We start from the raw sequence: 13,210 nt of genomic DNA, 5'->3' as shown, positions 1-13,210 counted from the left end.
TCTGTCAGTGTCACACAAAGAGGAAGAGCACAGAGCAGGTGTTAGACATGATGAGCTGAAAGCACTGAGTGATGGAGGGAGACTTCATGTGGGTCTAAACCTTATCAGATTATCTTATGGTGGGTGTCACAGGAATTTACAATGAAAATCCTGAATGATGCGGGGCACATTGCCTGAGGAACACTGCATAATGAGTATGTTCAGGGTACCAGGGAAAGATAAGCAGAGTAACACTGCAGAATGAACATGGAAACCCAAACCCCCAGGAGTAAAATTCAGGGACAAAATCTCTACAGAATGAACATGGAAACCCAAACCCCCAGGAGTAAAATTCAGGGACAAAATCACTACAGAATGAACAGGGAAACCCAAACCCCCGGGAGTAAAATTCAGGGACAAAATCTCTACAGAATGAACCTGGAAACCCAAACTCCCAGGAGTAAAATTCAGGGACAAAATCTCTACAGAATGAACAGGGAAACCCAAACCCCCGGGAGTAAAATTCAGAGACAAAATCTCTACAGAATGAACATGGAAACCCAAACCCCCAGGAGTAAAATTCAGGGACAAAATCTCTACAGAATGAACATGGAAACCCAAACCTCCAGGAGTAAAATTCAGAGACAAAATCTCTACAGAATGAACATGGAAACCCAAACCCCCAGGAGTAAAATTCAGGGACAAAATCTCTACAGAATGAACATGGAAACCCAAACCCCCAGGAGTAAAATTCAGAGACAAAATCTCTACAGAATGAACATGGAAACCCAAACCCCCAGGAGTAAAATTCAGAGACAAAATCTCTACAGAATGAACTTGGAAACCCAAACCCCAGGAGTAAAATTCAGGGACAAAATCTCTACAGAATGAACATGGAAACCCAAACCCCCAGGAGTAAAATTCAGGGACAAAATCTCTACAGAATGAACATGGAAACCCAAACCCCAGGAGTAAAATTCAGGGACAAAATCTCTACAGAATGAACATGGAAACCCAAACCCCCAGGAGTAAAATTGAGGGACAAAATCTCTACAGAATGAACATGGAAACCCAAACCCCCAGGAGTGAAATTCAGAGACAAAATCTCTACAGAATGAACATGGAAACCCAAACCCCCCAGGAGTAAAATTCAGAGACAAAATCTCTACAGAATGAACATGGAAACCCAAACCCCCAGGAGTAAAATTCAGAGACAAAATCTCTACAGAATGAACAGGGAAACCCAACTCCCCAGGAGTAAAATTCAGAGACAAAATCTCTATAGAATGAACAGGGAAACCCAAACCCCCAGGAGTAAAATTCAGGGACAAAATCTCTACAGAATGAACATGGAAACCCAAACCCCCAGGAGTAAAATTCTGGGACAAAATCTTTACAGAATGAACCTGGAAACCCAAACCCCCAGGAGTAAAATTCAGGGACAAAATCTCTACAGAATGAACATGGAAACCCAAACCCCCAGGAGTAAAATTCAGGGACAAAATCTCTACAGAATGAACCTGGAAACCCAAACCCCCAGGAGTAAAATTCAGGGACAAAATCTCTACAGAATGAACCTGGAAACCCAAACCCCCAGGAGTAAAATTCAGGGACATAATCTCTACAGAATGAACATGGAAACCCAAACCCCCAGGAGTAAAATTCAGGGACAAAATCTCTACAGAATGAATATGGAAACCCAAACCCCCAGGAGTAAAATTCAGGGACAAAATCTCTACAGAATGAACATGGAAACCCAAACCCCAGGAGTAAGATTCAGGGACAAAATCTCTACAGAATGAACATGGAAACCCAAACCCCCGGGAGTAAAATTCAGGGACAAAATCTCTACAGAATGAACATGGAAACCCAAACCCCCGGGAGTAAAATTCAGGGACAAAATCTCTACAGAATGAACATGGAAACCCAAACCCCAGGAGTAAGATTCAGGGACAAAATCTCTACAGAATGAACATGGAAACCCAAACCCCCAGGAGTAAAATTCAAGGACAAAATCTCTACAGAATGAACATGGAAATCCAAACCTCCAGGAGTAAAATTCAGAGACAAAATCTCTACGGAATGAACATGGAAACCCAAACCCCCAGGAGTAAAATTCAGGGACAAAATCTCTACAGAATGAACATGGAAACCCAACTCCCCAGGAGTAAAATTCAGAGACAAAATCTCTACAGAATGAACATGGAAACCCAAACCCCCAGGAGTAAAATTCAGAGACAAAAGCTCTACAGAATGAACCTGGAAACCCAAACCCCCAGGAGTAAAATTCAGGGACAAAATCTCTACAGAATGAACATGGAAACCCAAACCCCAGGAGTAAAATTCAGGGACAAAATCTCTACAGAATGAACATGGAAACCCAAACCCCCAGGAGTAAAATTCAGAGACAAAATCTCTACAGAATGAACCTGGAAACCCAAACCCCCAGGAGTAAAATTCAGGGACAAAATCTCTACAGAATGAACATGGAAACCCAAACCCCCAGGAGTAAAATTCAGGGACAAAATCTCTACAGAATGAACATGGAAACCCAAACCCCCGGGAGTAAAATTCAGGGACAAAATCTCTACAGAATGAACATGGAAACCCAAACCCCCGGGAGTAAAATTCAGAGACAAAATCTCTACAGAATGAACATGGAAACCCAAATAACCAAGAGTAAAATTCAGAAACAAAATCTCTACAGAATGAATATGGAAACCCAAAGCCCCAGGAGTAAAATTCAGGGACAAAATCTCTACAGAATGAACATGGAAACCCAAACCCCCGGGAGTAAAATTCAGAGACAAAATCTCTACAGAATGAACATGGAAACCCAAATAACCAAGAATAAAATTCAGAAACAAAATCTCTACAGAATGAATATGGAAACCCAAAGCCCCAGGAGTAAAATTCAGGGACAAAATCTCTACAGAATGAACATGGAAACCCAAAGCCCCAGGAGTAAAATTCAGGGACATAATCTCTACAGAATGAACATGGAAACCCAAACCCCCAGGAGTAAAATTCAGGGACAAAATCTCTACAGAATGAACATGGAAACCCAAACCCCCAGGAGTAAAATTCAGAGACAAAATCTCTACAGAATGAACATGGAAACCCAAACCCCCAGGAGTAAAATTCAGGGACAAAATCTCTACAGAATGAACATGGAAACCCAAACCCCCAGGAGTAAAATTCAGAGTCAAAATCTCTACAGAATGAACATGGAAACCCAAACCCCCAGGAGTAAAATTCAGGGACAAAATCTCTACAGAATGAACATGGAAACCCAAAACCCCCAGGAGTAAAATTCAGAGACAAAATCTCTACAGAATGAACCTGGAAACCCAAACCCCCAGGAGTAAAATTCAGAGACAAAATCTCTACAGAATGAACATGGAAACCCAAACCCCCAGGAGTAAAATTCAGAGACAAAATCTCTACAGAAAGAGGCAGCAGAGCTCTGCCTAGAGTGGGAGATGGATTTTACTAATACCGATTTCATATGTAAGAGAGGAATGGTAATAATTACCTATAATTATTTGCATATTTGCATGTGCACTCCCCGGGGGTCTCCCCGTTTCTGGTATTTAAGCTCCCACCCAGTGTCTGCCTTCAGGTTACAGCACAGATCAGAGCTGGGAGCAGGAGAACTTCACCCTCACAATGAGGCTGCCCCAGACTTTGTTATTCTCTGTCTTGCTCTGGATTGCAGGTATGTAAGGCACTGGATATTTATAAACTGAATTACCCATAATATTAATAGTGTTAATTTTAATTTAACTATTTTTTTCTTCTGTTTTCCAGCTGTTCAGTCTCAGACTCCTGTGCTGTCGCCTGCTGTTCTCTCTGTGAGTCGTGGGCAAAGTGCAACTTTTACCTGTGATGTTGGAGTAAAGGATAGCGGAATTACCTCCTTCCTGAGCCAGATCCCAGGAGAGGCACCGAAGCTCCTCCTGTATCACCATCACTCCTACTCAGCACCAAAGTATGGGCCGGGAATATCCTCAGCCCATTTCTCAGCCTCTGTGAACAGCACTGGGATGGAGTATCAGCTCCTCATAAAGAATGCAGAAGTTACAGACACCGCTCTCTATTACTGTCTGAAATGGTATCCAAGTATCTCAGCGTACCACTGTGATAAATCGCCTGACAAAAACCCAGACTGATCTGTCAGTGTCACACAAAGAGGAAGAGCACAGAGCAGGTGTTAGACATGATGAGCTGAAAGCACAGAGTGAAGGAGGGAGGGAGCTGTGCTGCTTTTAAAATTCACCTTTCAGTTCTGTTAGTGCACACAACCCAGACTGAGTGTGCACTAAATCCCATGGAACTTAGTACATGCTGACACAAAACTAAAAATCCCCAAATCTCTACATTTTTCTTTTGTTTCATGGTTACAATGAAATGAAACAAAATAGACAATGTGGTTGAAATTATCTGTTTTGTTTTACACAAATGCACATCCCTAGTCTCTATGTGCATCCAAGGGAGAAAACCTGAATGTCAGAGAATTCAATCAATTTTATTCAACTTGCTGCCAAAAGTAGTAGAAGATTCAGTGATGTCCCGGTTCACATGTTTTATGTGCCCCCAGCACAGATTCACTGCTTGCTTTCTATCTTACATTAGTTTCCAATAAGGAAAGAGGCCAGACAGGTCAGATGAGTTCAGTAAAGCTGACATCTCAGGGAAGTCAGAGCAGACTGTGATATCATCAAGCATTTTCAAAGCTGCCCTGCCATTGGTTACTGGTTCTAACCCTCTGTGACTTTCTGAATGAAAACAGGAAACTACGAATCATGACAGTCACACATCTCCTTGTTTCACTACTAAAGGATTGGCAGTAGATGCTCAGGGACTTTCACCGTCCTCTAGATCACCCCATTTAGGGGGTAATTTTCAGAAGGATTTACTTGTGTAAATGTAACTACTATTGTAGCAATTTTCAAAAGCCATTCACCCACATAAATTGCACTTATTCAGGTAAATCCTATGGACAATTCAATGGCATAAACTGTAGCATTTTCAGAATCATTTTTATTTATTTAAAACAGTTTTATCCTGCACAATCGAGAAACATCTGAGCGGGTTATGATGTCACCTCCATAAATCTTTCATACAACAGTAAAATAAACTGAAAAAAAATGTTACACTTGTTACAATCCCTCCTGTTGCTGTGCCACAGGAGGCATCTCACCTTTTCCTCTGGAGGCCGCTCCGAAGCCAGGGCCTCGCCTGCGATCAATCCAGGATTTGATCCCGGGCCTGGAGGCCTCTATGTTCTTGGGGCCTGCCTGAGGCTGTTTGTGTTTGCTTGGACTTCCTGGTTCGGGCCAGGCCCTTCTCCCTAGGGGCCGACCCGCAGCACTCCTCCTCAGTTATAGGGCCAGTGAGGGGCGGTCCGTGTGTGCTCCTCCCTGGGAGTTGCCTGCATGCAGCAGCATAAAAGGACCTTCACTTCAGTTTCTGTTTGCCTTCGGATTGAGTCTCACAGTCGTCTGTGCATCTTCATTGATCCAGGTCCTCCGTAGTCTTCTCTTGTCTAGATGGCTCCCTGTCCTGTGTCTCTGCCTGTTGCCTTGATGTTGGTTCCAGATGTTCCTAGATATTTGTTCCTGCTCCAGTTCCAGTTCCCGTTCCTGATGTCCCAACCCGCTTCAGACTGCCAGGAGTGCAGTAACCCCTTTCAGACTGCCTTTGCAGCACCTTATCTTCCTTGCGCTCGTCCCGTTCTCAGCGTGGTCTGTGACCAGCCTCCTCGGCCTGTGTAGGGCGCACAGTGGGACAGGGTGGTCCGTGATCAGCCCATGGGGTCCTCCCGTGTTGGTGGGCTGAGTAGGGCGGCCTGAGAGACAGTGCCAATGTCCTTCTGCCCAAGTTCCTGTCTCGTCTGTGATGTCCTCGCTTCAGCCCTCGTCTGTGATGTCTTCGCTTCAGCCCTCGCCCGTGATGTCTTTGCTTCAGCCCTCGTCTATGATGTCTTCTGTGTTCAAAGGACTCTGCCTGCCCTCGTCCTCTGTCCGGCCTGACGTCCAATGCCGTTACCCAGCGGCAGCTCCGAAAGGCCTTGGAAAAGGCGGAGGACCAACAATCAATATTGCGTTGCTGGTTGTCTTGGGCGTGCAGGTCCGGCTGAGGGTCAGACCTTGTTCCCTATTCCTTGCTTCAGCTATGCCTTGCCTGGTTCTCCATGCTCGCACCAGTTCACCTCCCACGGTGGGGCTTGGGGCTCCTCCCTGAGTCTCGCCGTGGCCCAAGGGCTCACCACACCTGCTTTAGAGGCGACCGCGCTCCTCGCGCTCGCAACAACACTGACCACACAATAAATAGAGCAGATACAAGACAAACAAAAAACCTTGAGCTGTTTCTCTCTGACCAGATACGTCTGGAAGTAACATTTCAAAACCATGTGAAATACGGTTTATGCACCCAGCAGCTTCTATTGTTATCGGCTGCCAGAAGTCACAAAATTTCAACTTGGGATTATTTATGTTTTGAGATCTCTCACCCGCTTATTATAATCTCTGGGTCCCACGCATGGCACCTCAATTGTAAACATCTGTTAATTGCCTGGGAGGGCTCGTGGAAAAGACAGACATTACACAAGAGTAAGGGCCTCTGTATTCAGCTTTTATTTTATTTTTCCTGGGAATTTCAGTATAATAACAAAAAAATAAACAGAAGAGAATGACTTTTCCACTAATGTTTATTATGTTTGTTATAACAAAGTCATTTTTACACTGATTTCTTTTGTTATAAGATTAAAATCCCCAGGACAAGTAAAGTAAAAACTGAAAATGAAGATCCCTACATCTGAGATAAGTCCTGCCACCCCCACAACACTTCTTGAACATGAAAACCCAAACCCCCAGGAGTAAAATTGAGGGACAAAATCTCTACAGAATGCACATGGAAACCAAACCCCCAGGAGTAAAATTCAGGGACAAAATCTCTACAGAATGAACCTGGAAACCCAAACCCCCAGGAGTAAAATTCAGAGACAAATTCTCTACAGAATGAACATGGAAACCCAAACCCCCAGGAGTAAAATTCAGGGACAAAATCTCTACAGAATGAACATGGAAACCCAAACTCCCAGGAGTAAAATTCAGGGACAAAATCTCTACAGAATGAACATGGAAACCCAAACTCCCAGGAGTAAAATTCAGGGACAAAATCTCTACAGAATGAACAGGGAAACCCAAACTCCAGGAGTAAAATTCAGGGACAAAATCTCTACAGAATGAAAATGGAAACTCAAACCCCCTGAAGTAAAATTCAGAGACAAAATCTCTACAGAATGAACATGGAAACCCAACTCCCCAGGAGTAAAATTCAGAGACAAAATCTCTACAGAATGAACATGGAAACCCAAACCCCCAGGAGTAAAATTCAGGGACAAAATCTCTACAGAATGAACCTGGAAACCCAAACCCCCAGGAGTAAAATTCAGGGACAAAATCTCTACAGAATGAACATGGAAACCCAAACCCCCAGGAGTAAAATTCAGGGACAAAATCTCTACAGAATGAACCTGGAAACCCAAACCCCCAGGAGTAAAATTCAGGGACAAAATCTCTACAGAATGAACATGGAAACCCAAACCCCCAGGAGTAAAATTCAGGGACAAAATCTCTACAGAATGAACATGGAAACCCAAACCCCCAGGAGTAAAATTCAGGGACAAAATCTCTACAGAATGAACCTGGAAACCCAAACCCCCAGGAGTAAAATTCAGGGACAAAATCTCTACAGAATGAACCGGGAAACCCAAACCCCCAGGAGTAAAATTCAGAGACAAAATCTCTACAGAATGAACATGGAAACCCAAACCCCCAGGAGTAAAATTCAGAGACAAAATCTCTACAGAATGAACATGGAAACCCAAACCCCCAGGAGTAAAATTCAGAGACAAAATCTCTACAGAATGAACATGGAAACCCAAACCCCCAGGAGTAAAATTCAGAGACAAAATCTCTACAGAATTAACATGGAAACCCAAACCCCCAGGAGTAAAATTCAGAGACAAAATCTCTAAAGAATGCACATGGAAACCCAAACCCCCAGGAGTAAAATTCAGGGACAAAATCTCTACAGAATGAACATGGAAACCCAAACCCCCAGGAGTAAAATTCAGAGACAAAATCTCTACAGAATGAACATGGAAACCCAAACCCCCAGGAGTAAAATTCAGGGACAAAATCTCTGCAGAATGAACATGGAAACCCAAACCCCCAGGAGTAAAATTCAGAGACAAAATCTCTACAGAATGAACCTGGAAACCGAAACCCCCAGGAGTAAAATTCAGGGACAAAATCTCTACAGAATGAACCTGGAAACCCAAACCCCCAGGAGTAAAATTCAGAGACAAAATCTCTACAGAATGAACCTGGAAACCCAAACCCCCAGGAGTAAAATTCAGGGACAAAATCTCTACAGAATGAACATGGAAACCCAAACCCCCAGGAGTAAAATTCAGGGACAAAATCTCTACAGAATGAACATGGAAACCCAAACCCCAGGAGTAAAATTCAGGGACAAAATCTCTACAGAATGAACATGGAAACCCAAACCCCCAGGAGTAAAATTCAGGGACAAAATCTCTACAGAATGAACATGGAAACCCAAACCCCCAGGAGTAAAATTCAGGGACAAAATCTCTACAGAATGAACATGGAATCCCAAACCCCCAGGAGTAAAATTCAGAGACAAAATCTCTACAGAATGAACATGGAAACCCAAACCCCAGGAGTAAAATTCAGGGACAAAATCTCTACAGAATGAACATGGAAACCCAAACCCCCAGGAGTAAAATTCAGGGACAAAATCTCTACAGAATGAACATGGAAACCCAAACCCCAGGAGTAAAATTCAGGGACAAAATCTCTACAGAATGAACATGGAAACCCAAACCCCCAGGAGTAAAATTCAGGGACAATATCTCTAGAGAATGAACATGGAAACCCAAACCCCCAGGAGTAAAATTCAGAGACAAAATCTCTACAGAATGAACATGGAAACCCAAACCCCCAGGAGTAAAATTCAGAGACAAAATCTCTACAGAATGAACAGGGAAACCCAAACCCCCAGGAGTAAAATTCAGAGACAAAATCTCTACAGAATGAACAGGGAAACCCAAACCCCCAGGAGTAAAATTGAGGGACAAAATCTCTACAGAATGAACATGGAAACCCAAACCCCCAGGAGTAAAATTCTGGGACAAAATCTCTACAGAATGAACATGGAAACCCAAACCCCCAGGAGTAAAATTCTGGGACAAAATCTCTACAGAATGAACCTGGAAACCCAAACCCCCAGGAGTAAAATTCTGGGACAAAATCTCTACAGAATGAACCTGGAAACCCAAACCCCCAGGAGTAAAATTCAGGGACAAAATCTCTACAGAATGAACCTGGAACCCCAAACCCCCAGGAGTAAAATTCAGGGACAAAATCTCTACAGAATGAACATGGAAACCCAAACCCCAGGAGTAAAATTCAGAGACAAAATCTCTACAGAATGAACATGGAAACCCAAACCCCCAGGAGTAAAATTCAGAGACAAAATCTCTACAGAATGAACATGGAAACCCAAACCCCCAGGAGTAAAATTCAGGGACAAAATCTCTACAGAATGAACATGGAAACCCAAACCTCCAGGAGTAAAATTCAGGGACAAAATCTCTACAGAATGAACATGGAAACCCAAACCCCCAGGAGTAAAATTCAGGGACAAAATCTCTACAGAATGAGGCAGCAGAGCTCTGCCTAGGGTGGGACATGGATCTTACTAACTCTGATTTCATATGTAACAGAGGAATGGTAATGATTACCTATAATGATTTGCTTATGTGCATGTGCACTCCCCGGGGGTCTCCCTGCTGCTGCTATTTATGCTCCCGCCAATTTACAGCACAGATCAGAGCTGGGAGCAGGAGAACTTCACCCTCACAATGAGGCTGCCACAGACCTTGTTATTCTCTGTCCTGCTCTGGATTGCAGGTATGCGGGGCATGAGATATTTATAAACTGAATTACCCATAATAATAATGGTGCAAATATTAATTTAACAATTCTTTCTGTTCTGGTTTTCCAGCTGTTCAGTCTCAGACAGTTGTGCTGTCACCTGCTGTTCTCTCTGTGAGTCGTGGGCAAAGTGCAACTTTTTCCTGTAATGTTGGAGTAAAGGATGGAGATGCTACTTTCTTCCTGAGTCAGATCCCAGGAGAGGCACCGAAGCTCCTGCTGTATCACAATCACTCCTACTCAGCACCAAAGTATGGGCCGGGAATATCATCAGCCCATTTCTCAGCCTCTGTGAACAGCGCTGGAACAAAGTATCAGTTCCTCATAAAGAATGCAGAAGTCACAGACACCGCTCTCTATTACTGTCTGAAATGGTATAACAGTCCCCCAGGATACCACTGTGATAAATTGGCTGACAAAAACCCAGACTGATCTGTCAGTGTCACACAAAGAGGAAGAGCACAGAGCAGGTGTTAGACATGATGAGCTGAAAGCACTGAGTGATGGAGGGAGACTTCATGTGGGTCTAAACCTTATCAGATTATCTTATGGTGGGTGTCACAGGAATTTACAATGAAAATCCTGAATGATGCGGGGCACATTGCCTGAGGAACACTGCATAATGAGTATGTTCAGGATACCAGGGAAAGATAAGCAGAGTAACACTGCAGAATGAACATGGAAACCCAAACCCCCAGGAGTAAAATTCAGGGACAAAATCTCTACAGAATGAACATGGAAACCCAAACCCCCAGGAGTAAAATTCAGGGACAAAATCTCTACACAATGAACATGGAAACCCAATCCCCCAGGAGTAAAATTCAGGGACAAAATCTCTACAGAATGAACATGGAAACCCAAACCCCCAGGAGTAAAATTCAGGGACAAAAATCACTACAGAATGAACAGGGAAACCCAAACCCCCGGGAGTAAAATTCAGGGACAAAATCTCTACAGAATGAACATGGAAACCCAAACCCCAGGAGTAAAATTCAGGGACAAAATCTCTACAGAATGAACATGGAAACCCAAACCCCCAGGAGTAAAATTCAGAGACAAAATCTCTACAGAATGAACCTGGAAACCCAAACCCCCAGGAGTAAAAGTCAGAGACAAAATCTCTACAGAATGAACCTGGAAACCCAAACCCCAGGAGTAAAATTCAGGGACAAAATCTCTACAGAATGAACATGGAAACCCAAACCCCCAGGAGTAAAATTCAGGAACAAAATCTCTACAGAATGAACATGGAAACCCAAACCCCAGGAGTAAAATTCAGGGACAAAATCTTACAGAATGAACATGGAAACCCAAACCCCCAGGAGTAAAATTCAGGGACAAAATCTCTACAGAATGAACCTGGAAACCCAAACCCCCAGAGGTAAAATTCAGGTACAAAATCTCTACAGAATGAACATGGAAACCCAAACCCCCAGGAGTAAAATTCAGAGACAAAATCTCTACAGAATGAACATGGAAACCCAAACCCCCAGGAGTAAAATTCAGGGACAAAATCTCTACAGAATGAACATGGAAACCCAAACCCCCAGGAGTAAAATTCAGAGACAAAATCTCTACAGAATGAACCTGGAAACCCAAACCCCCAGGAGTAAAATTCAGGGACAAAATCTCTACAGAATGAACCTGGAAACCCAAACCCCAGGAGTAAAATTCAGAGACAAAATCTCTACAGAATGAACATGGAAACCCAAACCCCCAGGAGTAAAATTCAGGGACAAAATCTCTACAGAATGAACATGGAAATCCAAACGCCCAGGAGTAAAATTCAGGGACAAAATCTCTACAGAATGAACGTGGAAACCCAAACCCCAGGAGTAAAATACAGGGACAAAATCTCTACAGAATGAACGTGGAAACCCAAACCCCCGGGAGTAAAATTCAGAGACAAAATCTCTACAGAATGAACATGGAAACCCAAACCCCCAGGAGTAAAATTCAGGGACAAAATCTCTACAGAATGAACCTGGAAACCCAAACGCCCAGGAGTAAAATTCAGAGACAAAATCTCTACAGAATGAACATGGAAACCCAAACCCCAGGAGTAAAATTCAGAGACAAAATCTCTACAGAATGAACATGGAAACCCAAACCCCCAGGTGTAAAATTCAGAGACAAAATCTCTACAGAATGAACAGGGAAACCCAAACCCCAGGGAGTAAAATTCAGGGACAAAATCTCTACAGAATGAACATGGAAACCCAAACCCCCAGGAGTAAAATTCAGGGACAAAATCTCTACAGAATGAACATGGAAACCCAAACCTCCAGGAGTAAAATTCAGGGACAAAATCTCTACAGAATGAACATGGAAACCCAAACCCCCAGGAGTAAAATTCAGGGACAAAATCTCTACAGAATGAACATGGAAACCCAAACCCCCAGGAGTAAAATTCAGAGACAAAATCTCTACAGAATGAGGCAGCAGAGCTCTGCCTAGGGTGGGACATGGATCTTACTAACTCTGATTTCATATGTAACAGAGGAATGGTAATGATTACCTATAATGATTTGCTTATGTGCATGTGCACTCCCCGGGGGTCTCCCTGCTGCTGCTATTTATGCTCCCGCCAATTTACAGCACAGATCAGAGCTGGGAGCAGGAGAACTTCACCCTCACAATGAGGCTGCCACAGACCTTGTTATTCTCTGTCCTGCTCTGGATTGCAGGTATGCGGGGCATGAGATATTTATAAACTGAATTACCCATAATAATAATGGTGCAAATATTAATTTAACAATTCTTTCTGTTCTGGTTTTCCAGCTGTTCAGTCTCAGACAGTTGTGCTGTCACCTGCTGTTCTCTCTGTGAGTCGTGGGCAAAGTGCAACTTTTTCCTGTAATGTTGGAGTAAAGGATGGAGATGCTACTTTCTTCCTGAGTCAGATCCCAGGAGAGGCACCGAAGCTCCTGCTGTATCACCATCACTCCTACTCAGCACCAAAGTATGGGCCAGGAATATCATCAGCCCATTTCTCAGCCTCTGTGAACAGCGCTGGAACAGAGTATCAGTTCCTCATAAAGAATGCAGAAGTCACAGACACCGCTCTCTATTACTGTCTGAAATGGTATAACAGTCCCCCAGGATACCACTGTGATAAATTGGCTGACAAAAACCCAGACTGATCTGTCAGTGTCACACAAAGAGGAAGAGCACAGAGCAGGTGTTAGACATGATGAGCT

General features: G+C 43.4%; 1 protein-coding gene and 1 gene segment (V, D, J or C); both read left to right on the top strand.

Moving 5' to 3' along the window:
* The first annotated feature begins 3,461 nt into the window (after nt 1–3,461).
* Nucleotides 3,462–10,442, top strand: LOC115097634. The segment is given in 4 exon segments: nt 3,462–3,489; nt 3,602–3,697; nt 3,790–4,093; nt 10,385–10,442. Coding segments are annotated over 4 exon segments (486 nt in total).
* A 2,151-nt stretch (nt 10,443–12,593) lies between these two features.
* The window catches only part of LOC115096365 (immunoglobulin kappa light chain-like), an 87,948-nt gene continuing 87,331 nt past the window's right edge, over nt 12,594–13,210 (top strand). The window contains exons 1-2 of one of the 2 annotated variants that reach the window (XM_029610855.1): nt 12,594–12,697; nt 12,792–13,114. In XM_029610855.1, the coding sequence (XP_029466715.1) occupies nt 12,649–12,697; nt 12,792–13,114 (372 nt within the window). In that variant the 5' untranslated portion in view covers nt 12,594–12,648. The remainder of the gene's footprint in view (nt 12,698–12,791; nt 13,115–13,210) is intronic. The other variant, XM_029610863.1, reaches the window with a different exon arrangement.

Source organism: Rhinatrema bivittatum, chromosome 8 (genome assembly GCF_901001135.1).
Source record: "Rhinatrema bivittatum chromosome 8, aRhiBiv1.1, whole genome shotgun sequence".
NCBI lineage: Eukaryota > Metazoa > Chordata > Amphibia > Gymnophiona > Rhinatrematidae > Rhinatrema > Rhinatrema bivittatum.
Note: the sequence above shows the minus strand (reverse complement) of the source record. Positions and strands in the feature narration are given on the sequence as shown.